At 49.3% G+C, this 16,439-nt stretch overlaps 1 protein-coding gene and 1 non-coding gene across 7 annotated transcripts; both read left to right on the forward strand.

The window, feature by feature from the left end:
- Positions 1-230: 230 nt before the first annotated feature.
- Positions 231-14,704, forward strand: PABPC4 (poly(A) binding protein cytoplasmic 4). 6 transcript variants are annotated; one of them, XM_077751942.1, is made up of 16 exons: positions 231-604; positions 3,360-3,554; positions 4,311-4,425; positions 5,672-5,811; positions 6,166-6,260; positions 6,845-6,982; positions 7,603-7,698; positions 9,625-9,897; positions 10,224-10,311; positions 10,452-10,571; positions 11,072-11,158; positions 11,253-11,380; positions 12,690-12,783; positions 12,899-13,029; positions 13,259-13,361; positions 14,396-14,704. In XM_077751942.1, the coding sequence occupies exons 1-15, from the start codon at positions 412-414 to the stop codon at positions 13,346-13,348; spliced, it is 1,983 nt and encodes a 660-aa protein (XP_077608068.1). In that variant the 5' UTR covers positions 231-411; the 3' UTR covers positions 13,349-13,361; positions 14,396-14,704. The 6 variants fall into 6 exon arrangements, with proteins under 6 accessions (XP_077608068.1, XP_077608069.1, XP_077608071.1 ...); XM_077751943.1 differs by having other exon boundaries at positions 13,259-13,318; XM_077751945.1 differs by having other exon boundaries at positions 10,452-10,523.
- Positions 7,953-8,087, forward strand: LOC144221677 (small nucleolar RNA SNORA55). The gene has a single exon (XR_013332137.1). It is a non-coding gene; the product is annotated as a small nucleolar RNA SNORA55 (small nucleolar RNA).
- Positions 14,705-16,439: the final 1,735 nt, after the last annotated feature.

The following is a 16,439-nucleotide window of genomic DNA, read 5'->3' on the forward strand; positions in this document are numbered from 1 at the left end:
TCGCCGGCCCGGCGTGGGAGGCGGCTGCGCGCCCGGCCCCCGGGGCTTGCCGAGTCGGCACCGACCAAGATTTGGTTTCCCTCTTCCCCTGGCTGCTGTAATCTTAAACCGCCGGGAGCCCGAGGCCTATATTTATAGAGAAACGCGTGTCCCGGAGGCCGCCGTGGGCACCATTTGGTTGTCTCCTGAAGAATTTTTATAATTTGGAGGAGAGTCCCCCTTTTAANGAGCTGTCCCTGAACTACTCCTTCCGGTCCTCCGTGTCTCCGAGCTACTCCGGCGTCTCTTAGCTTCAGCCTGCCACCTGTGAGCCGCGGCGCGGGCCACGGCTCCGAAAAGAGCCCCTTTTGTCCTGTGTGGTCCCTATAAGAAGTTCTCCTGGCGGGGCTCGGGGTGGTGGGGGCTGGGGAGATGAACGCTGCGGCCAGCAGCTACCCCATGGCCTCCCTCTACGTGGGTGACCTGCACTCGGACGTCACCGAGGCCATGCTGTACGAAAAGTTCAGTCCTGCGGGGCCTGTGCTGTCCATCCGGGTCTGCCGCGACATGATCACCCGCCGCTCCCTGGGTTATGCCTACGTCAACTTCCAGCAGCCGGCTGACGGTGAGTAGACGCCAGATCCACAAATTTGTGGGATCCTAGGGGACCCTAGGGGTCTACCCGCATGGAGTTGGGGTTGAGATGTAGGGGTTGAGAGCGAGGATCCCGGCATCAGGTGACCGGAGTTTCAATCTTGCTTCCACCGCTTGCTAACTGGGTGACCTTGGGCTAATCAGCGGTGGCGGTGAGGTTGGAACCCAAGGAGACTGTAAAATGGGATTTGGAGGAAGTCACTGTCATTCCATTGTGTGCGTGGTCCTGTTTTAGCGGGACCCTTGTCTGGTGGGTGAGCATGGGTTCATGCCCCTCACAGGCCTGCCGAAAAGGCAGAACATTTGAAACCCAGTTCCTGCAAGAATTGTAGGTTCTAAAGCTGCTGCCACCTCCCCTACTTTGACCCTGGACTGAGCCTGTCTGATTTTGTGCTGATAAGGGGTCTTTTGGGGGCAGGTAGGAAGCAGTGGGAGCAATTGTGTTGGTTTTACTTGAGCAGGGACTCGTGTTGGTGCCACGAGCGCTGCAGGTGCCAGACCAGCTCCCAGGTCTGTGGCTTTGCTCCCTGGGTGGAGGAGGCCTTTACCTTCTGGACAAAGCCCTGAGCTGTGTGGGGAGAAAGGTATCCAGGTAGCCTGGGGAAACACTGGGAACCGACTGGGCCGGTGGGGATTATTGCCTCACCTGTGAACAGTGCTTTACCCATGTCTAAAGCCTTTTCCTTCATCCCATCTGAAGGAAATGGGACTCGAGAGAGGGAAAGGGGACTGCGGGCGGTGTGAGGCTCTGGGCCTGCCAGTGCGGTGCCCCGCCAGCCAGCCCACACTGGGCCCTTGCTTGGAACCGTGTGGAGGTATGCTGCAGGCGTGGCCGGAGCCGGGCCAGAGGAAACCTAATCAGGGGCTGCACGTGACTTCAGATTAAAAGGGAACAACTGTAGAGACCATTACTGGGGGAAACAAGCCATTCTGTGGCAAAGGATCTCTGGGTCCCTATTTTTGTCCACCCTTTGTTCACTGTCCATGAAGCACAGAGAATGTCACTTGCCCAAGCTGCAGCTGAGACCAGAGAGTCGGACTTGTTGAGAGACAAGAGGCACTGATACCATCAACTCTGTGTGCTCTGAGTGGTGTCCGGCCAGAGGGCACAAAGGTGGCCACGTGTGGCCTTTTTAGGGGGAGTAGTGGATCCATTGGCGGCTGCCTGCCTTTTTGACACTTTCTGAACAAAAGTCCTGTCACTAAGAGCAGAAGCCATTGGTCAGCGTGTCTGCCAACACATGCCTCTCTGCAGGACCTCTCCCTGCTATAAATAAGTGCAGCCAGATTTGTGAGGCTAAGCCGACTTGCTTTCTGCAGCACTGTCTGGAAAGACACAGAGGAGCCGTGTCGAAATGGCTCCTTCGCTGCTAGTCAGTCAGACACAGTTTGGGGTCCCAGGCTGTAGATCGCAGAGAGCCATCACAAGTGACTGCTTCTGTACCTGCACTTTTCCGGAGTTGGAGCTGCCCAGTCTCCCCTTTCTCGACCTCCTCCCTTCCCATACTCTATGAGCCCACCTGAGAAGGTGGGAAGGGTGGTTGGAAAGCAGTGAAAAGGAGATATTCCCTTGGCTGACTGGACAGCTGAGCTTGTGTGGAGGCAGGGTGAGGGAATTTTGTCCCTCTTGTAAGTGAGGTGGTTCTTTGAGACAGAACTACCCGCCTGCAATCCCTTCATGGAGGAGATTCTGGGGGTTTCACTGCGCAAGTCAGAAGTGGCCACCAGCTCTGGGAACTTGTCACAGCGCATAAGAGGAGTTCCTGCTGACAGGTGGTGGTTCGTTTTAGCTTCTGGTCCTTTTTGGTACACACGTGGGCTTGTTGGGAAGCTAAGGAAGCATCCCAAAGCAGTGGATGGAAAACTTGGTTCGGCGCCAGGGCATTTGAGGTCCTGGAATTCACAGAACTCACATTAGACTTCAGAAGGCCCCGAAACCCCTAGGTGCAGAGCCTACTGCACTGTGTGCATCGGCAGAAAGATGCGGTTTCATCTTTATCATCCTGAGAATAAAAAAGGATATTTCCATGTGTGACCATTAGTATCTATTATTTTGAGGCTTTTTGAATCAGTTTCTGTTCTCAGAAATTGAAAATATAAGAAAGTGAGGTGAGTTCAGGGATAGCGCATTCTCCCCAGTCAGTTCACAGGTTTTGTTCTGTCATTTGTTTCCTAGACAGATGGTAGACTAAAAGACAGCTCGTTGGTAAGTTGATGCAATACCTAACTGAGAAATAATCAGGAAATCTGGTATTAGGTTCTTACTCACTAGTTAGCTGCACGGTGTAGCCATCCTGGACATAAGTTTGCTCATTTTATGAAATAAATAATATCACACCTGTCCCACACCTGTGGCACTATGGGTGGTGGGCAGCAAAGTCTTTATGACTGATAGAGCTCAGTCAGAGTTACGGGATTATGACTGGAGATTGGTGCCAGAAGGCTATTTAGATGATCTCGCCTATGTGTTTTACTCAACAAGGGTGCAGGTCCAGGGGGCTTCAGACTTCTGCCAGGAAGTGGAGCAACTGACCAGAACGTCTATCCTCACTGGCAACACAGGCTGGAGGGGTCTGATGCCTTTCAGTGTTAATAGAGTTGCCTTTGATCACAGTGATTTCCTTGCAAAGCCCTGGACTCCTCTGTTCCTGGGATGGTGGCAGTCATCTGCATGGGGTGTATCTGCATGGTGTGTTTATATCCTTGACTGTATTTCTCTCTTGCAGCTGAGCGGGCCTTGGATACCATGAACTTTGATGTGATTAAGGGAAAGCCAATCCGTATCATGTGGTCTCAGAGGGATCCCTCTTTGAGAAAATCTGGTGTGGGAAATGTCTTCATCAAGAATCTGGACAAATCTATAGATAACAAGGCACTTTATGATACTTTTTCTGCTTTTGGAAACATTCTGTCTTGCAAGGTAAGTATTGATTAAATGATTTCAGTCCAATAATTATTGACTACTCCTGAAAGCAAGATAAATACCAAATGGGGAGCAGCCTTGGAATTGGGGGGACAGGATATGGTAATTGGCTAGAAATGGCTCTGAAGGCTAAAAGTTACCTGTAGATAATCTTGTGCTACAATTCAGTATAACTGGCAGGTGCTTTTGTTCTTTGTTTATTCTTCCCTCTGCCTGAAATATCCTTTCTGTTTTCTACCTTTTTGGAGGGCATTGAAGAGTTATGTTTTCTGGGGGAGAAGCAGAGCAGTGCCTCTGGTCTCCAGGCAGCTATACTTAGTCATTTCAGAAGCATAAATTCCTCCTCTTCCTTCCTTCCCTTTGCACCTGTTTATGTGGAGAATTTTGTACAACTGGTGTCTGGCTCCATACTATGGAGTCTGGTGGTGTCTGACTCCATACTAGACTGAAATTCTATTGTGGGCTTGGCAAATGGTCACTTTTTCTGTGGCGTGGTGGTTTTGCACCCAGGTCTCAATGTTTTTTAAATGAAAGAAAACAGTCGGAATGGAAGCAGCCTAATGGTGGCTGCCATTTGTAGATGGAACATCACTCGGTGCCTTGTAGGGTGCTCACTGTTGGGAAAACCTGACCTGCTGTAGTCTCCTTTTTGACTGTGGGTGGGGCAGTGGCCCCTCAGACACAGGAGACTCTGAGTAGGAGACCATGTGGTTGTCAAATACCTGGAGGTGCCAGTGGTGCTAAAGCCAGCCCNTGGTGTGTGATGAGAACGGCTCTAAGGGTTATGCCTTTGTCCACTTCGAGACCCAAGAGGCTGCTGACAAGGCCATCGAGAAGATGAACGGCATGCTCCTCAATGACCGCAAAGTGTGAGTGTCCCAGTCCGGAGCAACAGCCATCGCATGAGCCAGCCGTGGCCCCACCTCGGTATTAACTGGCACACACAAGGCGGCTACTGGTTCTCTCGGCCCAAGTGTGGCCTGCTCCTACCTCTCCACTCCAGGGCTGGTGAGTCTCCCTGCCCGAGCCGTGGCAGCCCTTTTGACTCGCCAAGGTGGGCTTCCTGCCCAAGCCATGGCCTGCCTGCCGCCTCTCCCTTAAAAGCATCATCCGTCCGTGGGTTTTGTAAGCACCGGCAACTGGGGCTTGCTAGAAGGCAGCTCTGAGCCCTTTCTGAGCAGGGGTCTTGGCCAGCGGCAGAGTGGAGAGGGCCCTGGACTGACCAGGAGCTGTGTACTAGCCACGTGACCTTGGCCTTCCTGTTACTCAGGTCTGTCTGTGGGGCCATTTGCTAGGAGTTGATGCCAAATTGTCCCCAGATCTCCACTTGGCTAACTTATGACTCAGTGGCCTTCTCATACAAGGCTGGCTCCACACTAATACTTAATTTGGTTATAATGAAAAATCTCTGATTGTAGAAGGCATTGTTAATAGTAGACATTGTTGCTTTGGTGTGGTTATTGCAGAATGGGGACAAGAAAGTCTTAGTTAAGCCATGCAGGGAGAGAGAGGGGACAATAAGTCTTGGCTATAACAAGCAAAAATCATTTCTGCCCTTAGTGTTGAACAGGCCAGGGGATGGATTGCATTGATAATGTATATGTGGCCAGTGGTCAGGTCTTTCAAAGGTGTCACTAGAAAGAGATCTAAAGATTTTTCAATATGTGGATACATTTTCCCGTTAAGTGTAAACACCAGGATGCATGAGGTGCAAAAGCAAAGGCTACCGCATAGTTCACTCTAGTGAGCTCACCCCTAGGGTTAACCACTGTTAACAGTTTGGTTTGTATCCTTCCAGACCTTTTCTATGCATTTACATAGATGCACAGAATTGAACGTTTTAATAATGGTCACCAGGTTTCTTCACGAAGGCAGTGTGATGTGGTAGGAGTAGCCCTGGTCTGAGCCAGGAGTCCTGGGGCTGGTCCTTGCAGGACAGTCCTGCCTCTCTCTTTCTGCTGGGGAGTTGGGGCATCTCTGAGCTTGCTCTCTTGGTGGTTGGATGGGGACTCGTGTGTTTTAACCTCTCCTGTCAGTCTTTAACCTGTGTTCCTTTGGGCCCCTGGAATCATGAATTGTTCTGGGTTTTCACTGTTTTCCATGGTTTCTTTTTAGGTTTGTGGGCAGATTCAAGTCTCGAAAAGAGCGGGAAGCTGAGCTGGGAGCCAAAGCCAAGGAGTTCACCAATGTTTATATCAAAAACTTTGGGGAAGAGGTGGATGATGAGAGCCTGAAAGAGCTGTTTAGTCAGTTTGGTAAGTTGGGCTTCTTTGCCCCATGTGCCCCCTTCCATAGTTCACCAGACCTAAAACTTGTAGATTTTAGTTGTTTAAGAGACCAGGGCAGCTAGGCCCAGAAGTAAACTATTCTTGTGTGATAGGGTCACAGAGTAGTGAGGAGTAGACTCTTGGCTTCATCTTACCTTGTCCCAGCCCCAGGGCCTTCTCAGTAGCTTGGTCAGAACTAAAAGGCCAGGCACAGCACCTCTTTCTGGACCCCATCTGGGTTCAGCAAGAGTTGGCTTCACTTGGACCCCTAGAGAAGCCTTCTCTCCTTAAGCTGCGGTAGATAGAGATGGTGTTACTAATAGTTCTGTCCTTTGGTAATAGGTAAGACTCTAAGTGTCAAGGTGATGAGAGATCCCAGTGGGAAATCCAAAGGCTTTGGCTTTGTGAGTTACGAAAAACACGAGGATGCCAATAAGGTGAGAGTACCATGAGGGTCGGGGAGAAATTTTCAGGAAGTGGCCCCTGAGTGTGGGCAGGGCCTGGCTGGTAAATAGAGTAGAGCTGGAATTGCCCAGGTATCCTAGTGATGCAGTTACTGGCCTGGGGGACTTCCCGTGGTAATACATCGTTTACCTGTTCCCGAAGCACTGGGCACGTGACCTGTCACCTCAGCTATTCAGGCTTGTAGGTTGAAAGAGTAGGATGGATGTTTGCCCCCATTCATACTCAGGCCTCCCTCAGGAGTTGCTGACTTGGTAACAGCAGCAGCTACTTGTAGATAAAGCCTGGTGCTGGCCATGGACACTACATCACTCACTGCCCCCAAGAGAACTGAGAGACTTAGCTACAGCTCGATTATCAGCCTTGGCTCATGTCTGCCATGCTTGTATTTATAAAACTACTATATNTTGTTTAACTGGCTTCAGAAACGGATTGAAACTAGTTTTTAACCCTATAGGAAAGATTTCCTTCTCTCCGAATATTTGGTGGGACTTTCAGGCCTCCAGGGCAAGGCCCCAGCCTCTGTGTCTTAGTTTTAAGATCTGTGTTTCCTCTTTAGGCTGTGGAAGAGATGAATGGAAAAGAAATCAGTGGGAAAGTCATTTTTGTAGGCCGTGCACAGAAGAAAGTGGAACGGCAGGCCGAGTTAAAGCGGAAATTTGAACAGCTGAAGCAAGAGAGAATTAGTCGGTATCAGGTGAGAGGTGTTCCTGGCACAGCCCTCCTCCCACCAAGGGTTTACTGTGTGATCCCAGCAAGAGCACCCTTCTGTTTAGCAGGCTTTCTCTTTGGGATCCGGGAAGCCGCCTCTTCCTCTCCTTTCTCCCAAGATTCTCAGGTTTGAAAGGATATACTTACCAGATACAGCAGTGATTCTAGAACCAGGGCGAAAGAGATTGATTTATTCATTTAGGGACCCCCTCCTGGAAGCGTCAGTCTGTTCTTAGTCATGTGGGTTCTTTTTACTTAAATGATTGCCCTTTGTTGGAATGGAGGCAAGAGTCTTGCTGGGGACAATGGTCAGCCAGAGCAGCTGTGCAAAAAGCCAGACGCTTATTGAGGGTCCTGTCAGAATCTGTGGCAGGAGTCTCAACCCTGAGCCTGCATCAGATCCCCTTTAGGGCTTGTGAAAGCATAGCTCTCTGGGCCCTAGAATTTCTGATTCAGTGGATGAGGGTTCTGGCCTGGGAATTTGCATTTCTAAGAAGTATCCAGGGAGGTGATTGCTGCTGGTCTAGGGACCACATTTTGAGAAGCAGTGTCTCAGGGCATCTGTACGGTTACAGACGTGCTTTAACTGTGGCCCCTCTGCTTCAGGGAGTGAATCTCTACATTAAGAACTTGGATGACACCATTGATGATGAGAAGTTAAGAAAAGAGTTTTCTCCTTTTGGATCGATCACCAGCGCTAAGGTATTTTATACTGCGATTTGGAGATCGAAAGTAGAAAATGCAATTTTTTTTGTTTTCATCGAAGGAGTGGAATCTAAATTGTGTTCATTTCTGAAAATAGTGATCACATTCATCTAGCATAATTTCTCCTGGCCTCCACTTACGCAGCTGAGCATGTGCTCTGGAGAATGACATTGCGTTAGGTTAAATGGCACTGCGGCCCAAGCACCGAGGTGTGGAGATGAATCTGAGCAGTCCCTCCTGCCACCCCCCAAGCACCTGAATCTTTCCCATTCTTTGCTGCTTTGTGCTGGTGTGGGGACAGATGGTGCAACAGTATGAGCAGAGGAAATCCAGACAGGTTGTTTTCCATTCGTCTTGGGGCCTGTCTCTACGACTCTGCCACACACTTCGCCCTTGGATGAGGGTATTTTGAGGACTTGGAAGCCGGGGTCACGAACTCCGTCCTGGCCTTATAAAGCTAAAGGTGCAGGAAGAGGAGTGGAAAGGTGGCTCTTCCACATTTTGCCATGTGTGTCGTCTGCTTGGTCTTTTTTGATAGTCCTATCAGCTGATGCAGCAGGGAGAGTGAGTGTGAACCCCCTTCTGGAGATAAGGAGTTGGAGTCCTTGAGCATGAGAACACTGGTTACGAGAGGATGTTGTGCTGCACGTCCTTGGTCCATTAGGGGGGAGGGGGTGGGGCATGGTGGGAGTGGGTGACGTGTGGAAGTTTTGGGTCATGGCCTGATGGAGACGCTGTTCTGCTCAGCAGAGGTGCAGCAGATGTCAGAGTCCTTTCAGGAATGAGAAAGGAGGCCGAGTGGTCTGGTAAAAAGACTTTGGTGACCCTGTCTCGGCCCTTAGTTTAAGCCATGCACAACCTGGGAACGTCGTCAAAGGAACGTTATCAGTTGTAGCAGAGGTGACCAGAGGCCTTCCTTGTTTCCTTGCCCCTTCGCTCTTATCACCTCCTTCACGGGCCTTCCATCACTCCGAAGAATGATGGTCTCTTCTTGCTTATCAGCACAGTGGCAGGAAAAGAACAAAAGAAGCAGGCCTTTCAAGTTTCACAGGCCCGGTTTTCAGGATCAAGGTGTCATGTTTTCATACACTGTTTTGGCCCCTCTCATTGGTAGAAAGCTGTGGGGCTGTGATGCACATCCTTACTTTCATGTCCTCCACCGAGGGAGGCCGTCCAGGCAGCAAACTAAGACAAAATGGTGCCAAGCACACATTGTCCTGTTGCTACCGATTGTTTCTGGGGAGGTAGACCAGGGAAAGCACTAAGCCACATTCTTAGGTGAGGAAAAGAGCTGTCCGTGAATGACTAGCTGTCTGTGGGAAGAGACGGCTTGAACCAATAGACGTGTGGCTTTGTGGTAGTTTTTCTAGAGGTCATGACATTTAGGCTCAGAGAGGGCAAGTAAATGCTAAGGTCACACAGCTTAGGGATTAGTGCTGGGACTAGAATCCAGCTGTCTCTCCCAGCTGGCCATCTTTCTGCTGTTAACTTCCATTGAATTAATGGTGGTGGTCATTGATTTTGTAATTCCTACCTACATGTGGTATTTCAAGAGCATATCCTGACCTTGATAAGAAATGATTAAGGTTTTGTTCACCAAGGTCTTGAACAGACTCTACAAGTAAATAGCTTGAGACTGTCCAGATTTCTATTGGGTACCCAAAGGTGGCTGTGCTTCAGGTATCAGGAAACGTCTTTGAGTTCCTGGGTTAACATTAGCCATGTCATAGTGTTTGGAAACTTTAGGATCACCTGGAGATCTAGCAAAGAGAAAATGCCTAGGGCACATCCTGGGACCGGGCTGAGAACCCTAGTCCTAGGCTTGGGGACTCTTGTGGCAGAAGTCGGGTTTTTTGGGGGGGCTCTTAATAGCTGTCCCCCAACATAGAACACCTTTTTCTAAAGTAGCTGGTCCCTTTATAGGTAATGTTGGAGGATGGGAGAAGCAAAGGGTTTGGCTTTGTCTGCTTCTCATCTCCTGAAGAGGCGACCAAAGCGGTCACTGAGATGAATGGACGAATCGTGGGCTCCAAGCCACTGTATGTCGCCCTGGCCCAGAGGAAGGAAGAGAGAAAGGCCCACCTGACAAATCAGTATATGCAGCGGGTGGCTGGAATGAGAGCACTTCCTGCCAATGCCATCTTAAATCAGTTCCAGCCTGCAGCTGGCGGCTACTTTGTGCCAGCAGTTCCACAGGTGGGTCTGCTTGTGTTCACGGATCTTTGGAAGCTGCCTTGCAGCTTATGGTGGTTGGGGGAGAGGGGTTTTGGATATTGGGGTTCAGACTGTGGGAGTAAGGACCGATGCAAATGAAGATTTTTCTCTTTCTCCCTCCCTCTCCCTCCCCTGCCCCCACCCACAGTTAAAATATCAGAATCCCCATTAACTGCCCTTCCTGCCATCCCCCCGCCTTTGAGCAGAGAGTTTCTGCTTGAGTAATTAGCCTTGGGCCTGGCAGTAAGATGAGATCATCTGTCATGTGGATTCAGGCCCTTCAAATAAAAGGGTTTTCTTTCTTGCAGGCTCAGGGAAGACCTCCATATTACACACCTAACCAGTTAGCACAGATGAGGCCTAATCCACGCTGGCAGCAAGGTGGGAGACCTCAAGGTAGGTGGTGGGGAACGGTGACTTGGTCACCCAGGATAAACTTATCCTGGTCTCCCCGCCTCTCCCCACCCCCTCTGAGGTGCAGCCTAGGTTCTGGTCCCCGTGGTTGGTTTGTGATGCACGGTGTTTGTCTTCACCAGGCTTCCAAGGAATGCCAAGTGCTATACGCCAGTCTGGGCCTCGTCCAGCTCTTCGCCATCTGGCTCCAACTGGTAATGCTCCGGCCTCTCGTGGCCTCCCTACTACCGCTCAGAGAGTCGGTGAGCAAACTGGCCTTGAGAAGCGTGGCCTGGGGAGGAGGGAGTCAGGCTGACTAGCCTCTGCCCAGGGTTGGTCAGTTTGTTGGGCTCATGTTCCAGTTCTGGTTCTGTAATCTCAGCTGTGTGCTCTGGTTGGTACTTAAAGAGCCCAGAAACAATGGGAGTTCTAGGACTGTGTCGGTGACTTGAGATTTTTTGCTCATTGGTGACTCGTGAAAAAGGTTAATTAGAGATGCTTGTTAGCTGGATGACTACAGAGGCAGCCTGTTCTTTTGGGTGGGGTTGGGAGATTGAAGGAAACTGTTCTTTACAGAATATGTCCTGTATTCCAAGAGGCGGAAAGAGTTGTCTGTTATCTGTTGACTGTTCCTCGAAAGTAGCAGTAGTGGCCCCGTATGTGATGTGTTTTGTGAACATGCTTTGGAATTGCTCCTTCCGTGGGACGTGGCCAGTTGGACATCTGCTGCCGACACTGATGTGCATTTGCTGGTCTGTTGTAGGGTCTGAGTGCCCGGACCGCTTGGCTATGGACTTTGGTGGGGCTGGTGCCGCCCAGCAAGGGCTGACTGACAGCTGCCAGTCTGGAGGTGGTATTGGATGCACACAGAATGGGGAAAGATGGGATTTGACGGGTCTTTGCCCAGACTGATGGGCTTTAATTTTACTTGTTCTTTTCCTAAGGTGTTCCCACAGCTGTGCAGACCTTAGCACCCCGTGCTGCTGTTGCTGCTGCTGCTCCTCGGGCTGTTGCACCTTATAAATACGCCTCCAGTGTCCGCAGCCCTCACCCTGCCATCCAGCCTCTGCAGGTGAGGCCTCCCAAACAGAATGCTGAAAGGGTCTCCCCTGTTTGCACTTGATTGAAAAGATGCCTTTGCCTTGATTCCTTCAACTGCTTCTAATGCCTCCTATGTGTTTTCTGTGATGACGCTGCTTGTTAGGGGCTCTCTTTATTGTGAGGGAAGGGGCTGGAAAGTCTTCCGCCCCGTAATAGTTTACTCAGAAATGCCCCAGCCTCAGAAACAGCTGGTGTTTCTGCCTTTTTACAACATATGTGTGCTTGCTCAGCCTCTTTGAGCTTCTCACTTCGAATGGCTGAGTTGATGCTTAGCTGCTCTGCAAAATATTGGTACATTAAGGCAGTAAAGAACTTCATCTTACAGATGAGACGTTCAGCCTCAGAGATATTAAGTTGGGGTTGGGGGATTAGACCCATAGCTCAGTGGTAATTTGCCTGGAGGAGCCACACTCAGCCTTGTGACCCCTGAGCTGCTTGCTCCTACTTCATGCTGTGTAAATTGGAGATGCCTCAGAACTTTGCTTAGGTAGCTTTTGCCTGTGGTGCCCTCCTTTTAGAGCTGTGACTGGCATTGACAATGCGTGTTGAGAGTCCTTAAGCGTTTGATAGAATGAAAACATTTGGTATGGGGCGCCTGAGTGACTCAGTCGGTTAAGTGCCTGACTTCGGCTCGGGTCATAATCTCACATTTTGTGGGTTCGAGCTCCCCATAGTCCCGTCTGCTGTCTGCACAGAGCCTGCTTTGGATCCTCTCTGCCTGCCCCTTCCCCGCTCTCTTGCTCACCCTCCCACCTCAAAAAAACAAAACCAAAAAAACCCCAAACAAACATTAAAAGCATTTGGTATAATAAAGTGGTATGGGATGTAATTATAAATGGAGTCATCTGATAATTATTGAGCCTTGTGGATTTATTTTCTTACTTATTTCCTTTTTCTTCTAGTAGCATGCTGTTTTCCCTTTTTTTAAATGTTTATTTTTGAGAGAGTGTCAAAGTGGGAGAGGGACAGAGAGAGGGAGACATAGAATCTGAAGCGGGCTCCAAGCTGTCAGAGCCTGATGCAGGGCTTGAACCCACGAACTGGGAGATTGTGACTTGAGCTGAAGTTGGACTGTCAGTTGCCCTGCCCTGTTGATTTTGTGTTTGTGCCACTCGCTGTTGCTCCTGTAACAACCTCATCGTCAAGACTGCAGTTAGTTCCTTGGCAGCAAGGACATCCACATCTCTTTCACATAGTAGGCTTTCAGATCGAACGGTCAGGCTCATGACCATCAAATGTACTTTCCTTGATGCTAACCTGCTGCCTCTCCTGGTTCCCAGGCGCCCCAGCCTGCAGTCCATGTGCAGGGGCAGGAGCCCCTGACCGCCTCCATGCTGGCTGCGGCCCCCCCCCAGGAACAGAAGCAGATGTTGGGTGAGTGACCCATGTGTTTGCAGGAGACGGAGCCAGAACCTGCTGCTAACCTGGACACCAGGGTTCATTATTACTGGGATTCAGCCTGGTGTTTAATTAAATATTCTCCCCCCAGGAGAGCGTTTGTTCCCACTCATCCAAACCATGCATTCAAACCTGGCTGGAAAAATCACAGGAATGCTGCTGGAGATTGACAACTCTGAGCTGCTGCACATGCTGGAGTCCCCCGAGTCTCTCCGATCCAAGGTGAGCTGGTTCCCAGATCCTACGGCTTTCGCTTGCACCACCTGGGTGGACGAGGGGTGGGGGGGGGTGGCCTTGGCATCCTGGTTCAGCAGAGAGATGGAAGTTGCTTGTGGGGTGGGTGTTGGGGAGAGCGGGCCGCACCAGGAGATAATACTGCTGGGCCTGGGCACCAGGGAGGGGCGGAGGGCCTCCCCTCAGATGTCACTGACCACTTGGAGATTCCTCACAGGTGGATGAAGCTGTGGCAGTTCTACAGGCTCATCATGCCAAGAAAGAAGCTGCCCAGAAGGTGGGCGCTGTTGCTGCTGCTACCTCTTAGACAAGGAAAAACCGTATGTTTGGCTGTTTTTGTTTTTTGCAATGGTTTTGACTTATGAATGTCTTCCTAAAAGATTAGAGGCAGCATATAGAGCCATGTTTTTGCTGTTTAACCTGATAACTTGGGCAGGCTGTCACCCGAGTACTTTCTATCATCTGAAAGAGCTAATTTGGAGAGAAGAGAGAGAACAGGGAGCAACTGTACAGGAGAGTTGTAAAGGCGCAAACAGGGCAGTTTTCTTATTAAGTAGCACCTGGTTAGATCTTTTTCAAAAAATGACCTTTTTTGTTTGAAGCAATGATGGATATCCAAGATGTTTTCATAATCTGATCCCACAGCCTCATTTCTATGAGCATCTCCCTGGTTTGGCTTGAGGTTGGTGAGGTGAACTTGTGTGGGCAGCCACTGCTTAGCTCTGGGAACACAACGGACACAGGCCCTGTGTCAAGGTGAGAGAGGCAGGCACTCCTGACTACAGTTACAGGGTGTGTTTTAGTCGACTTCTGGATCTGGAGGCAATGGCCCCCAGCTGCAGCGTGAGTGAAGCTTAACCAGGACCTCTGACAGGGACTGGTGGGCACCTCCTGATGGAGGAAGGCGAGAACCAGATAGGCAGAGGCGAGGGAGAGGGGCATATGGTAAAGGCCTGAACGCTTTTCATTGGGAATTTTAAGCAAGACAGAACCGTAGCTTTGAGTACAGGATGGATGGCCAGGAAGGGTGGGGGGTGGGGCTTTATAGTAAGTACCTAGCTAGCCTCAAAGTGGGTGGCTCTCAAGCAGGGCTGCCCCTTTCAGAGAACATTTGCCAATGCAGACATAGTTTGGTTGTCACACCCGGAGATGTGTTACTGACATCTCGTGGGTAGAGGCTAGGGATGCTGCTGAACATCCTACAGGGCACAGGACAGCCCCAGCATGGTCGTCCAGCCCGAATGTCAGTAAGCACCACTCTCTACAATTCCTTCCTCTGTAGGCCAGAGATTGCGGTGAATCTCTGAGCTTTTTCTGATTATGTGTTTATTTGTGTTGGTGCTTTTCTTTTCAGGATTCAAAAGCCAAATAACCCCTCCTGGAATTCAGCTCAAGGTTTGAAGATTTCTAGCGTGTCCTATGGACCTCAACACCAAGAACCACAAATTGGAAATTTAATAGGTCATTTTGTATCAAAAGGTCAATTATGAAGCACCTAGAATTTTTGAATTAAAAGAATATATTCTCTGGGTTCTGCTATGGCCCAGACAGTGTTAACTTTTTTTTTTCTATTGTGGGTTTTGATTTTTTCCCCCAGAAATTGGTTTTATTTGATGTACCCAAGTCTTAAGTTTCTCAATAAAGAAAAAAAATCTCCATAAAACTGCTTGTCCTGTTTCATTCTGACCAGTTTTACCCTGTTAAATTCAGTTTTCACTAGAAGTAAAGTTTAGGATGTATTTAGAGTCCAGTGAAGTTCTGTGTAGCCTATCATCCTTTCCTGATGGTTATAAACAGACTGCTTTGAGTTAGTCAGGCATACCGAACAGTTCCGTTGCATTTTATTGTGGGAGGACTTCTATAATGGACCTCCATTTTACTTCCAGGGAACAAAAGTCTGATCATAGAGCTTGGGTCTGGCACGGGAGAATTGGGTGCAGGGTGGGGTTGGCACATGAAGAAGGTTGTACAGGGAGATAGGCAGAACCCAACCCTTCCCTCCTTGGATGTGTTAGCTGGGGCTTATGGGTCCCCTCTCCTACATTCAGTTGATCATGCAACTAAGATTTCCTCTGGCAGTGGGAGAAGGCTTGTCTAGGTTTGAGTGGCAACAGCAAGCAAAAGCTGGAGTCCTAAGTGTGTTGTGGTTCTTTTAGTTTTCACACAACCCTCACCTGGCCAACGTCAACCAGTCTTCTTGCCCTCGCTGTTCAGGAACACTTTCTCCCTTGAAATCTGACAGGCTGCCCTTCTTCGGCCTTACTCCTACCCCCCTTACCAAGGGGCTCATTTTCCTTGAAATAGTCTTCTTAGCAGGCTCCCCATTTTCGTTAAGGTCTGGTTTCACCTTAAAAAACTAAAGGGCCTGATCTATTTCAGCAAAAGAAATAAGTAGGACAACCTACTGAATGGGAGAAGATCTATGTAAATGACATCCAAAAAAGGCTTAGGATTCAAAATCTATAAAGGACTATAACTTGGGGTACCTGGGTGGCTCCATCTGTAGAGCATGCAACTCTTGATCTCAGGGTCCTGAGTTTGAGCCCCACGTTGGGCATAGAGCCTACTTAAACTAAGCGTTAGTGAGGATGTGGAGAAATACGAACCCTCTGCACTGTGAGTGGCAATGCAGCCACTATGGAAGACAGTAAGGAGGTTCCTCAAAGTAAACATAGAACTACCCTATGATCCAGTAATCACGCTACTGGGTATTTACCCAAGAGTAGGAAAATACTAATTCAAAGGGATACACGCACCTTTATTGCGACATTATTTACAGTAGCCAAATATGGAAGCAGCCCAAGTATCATCAACTGATGGATGAGTGAAGATGTGGTGTATATATATACAATGGACTATTCAGCTGTAAAGAGAGTGAAATCTTGCCATTTGCAACAACATGGATGGAACTAGAGTATAATGCTAAGCAAAATAAGCCAGAGAAGACAAACATCCTATTTCACTCACATGTGGAATTTAAGAGACAACAAAAACCAATAAAGAGGTAAACCAAAAACAGACTTTTAACTATAGAGAACAATCTGGTTACCAGAGGGGAGGTGGGTGGAGGGTGAAAACAGGTGAAGGGGATTAAGGTTACATTTATCTTGAGCACACAGCAATATCTGGAATTACCGAATAACTCTTATTTTACACCTGAGACGAAAATAACAATTATGTTACACTGGCATTAAAATAATTAGAAATTAGAAATAAAGGCTGTATCTAAAGTAGATTATGTTTCCTGACTTCCCAGTTACCGCGGCTGTGTATTTGCGATCTCTACTATCTTCGAGTGCCCTCCAAACACCGGCGCAGGCCACTGGCCTGGAGTACAGCGGCTGCGCCAGCGAGGGAGGGGGCCGGGCCCAGGGGCGGGACCTGGCTCCGGCTTCCGG

The sequence above is a fragment of the Crocuta crocuta genome, unplaced genomic scaffold, assembly GCF_008692635.1.
Source record: "Crocuta crocuta isolate KB4526 unplaced genomic scaffold, BGI_CrCroc_1.0 scaffold367, whole genome shotgun sequence".
NCBI lineage: Eukaryota > Metazoa > Chordata > Mammalia > Carnivora > Hyaenidae > Crocuta > Crocuta crocuta.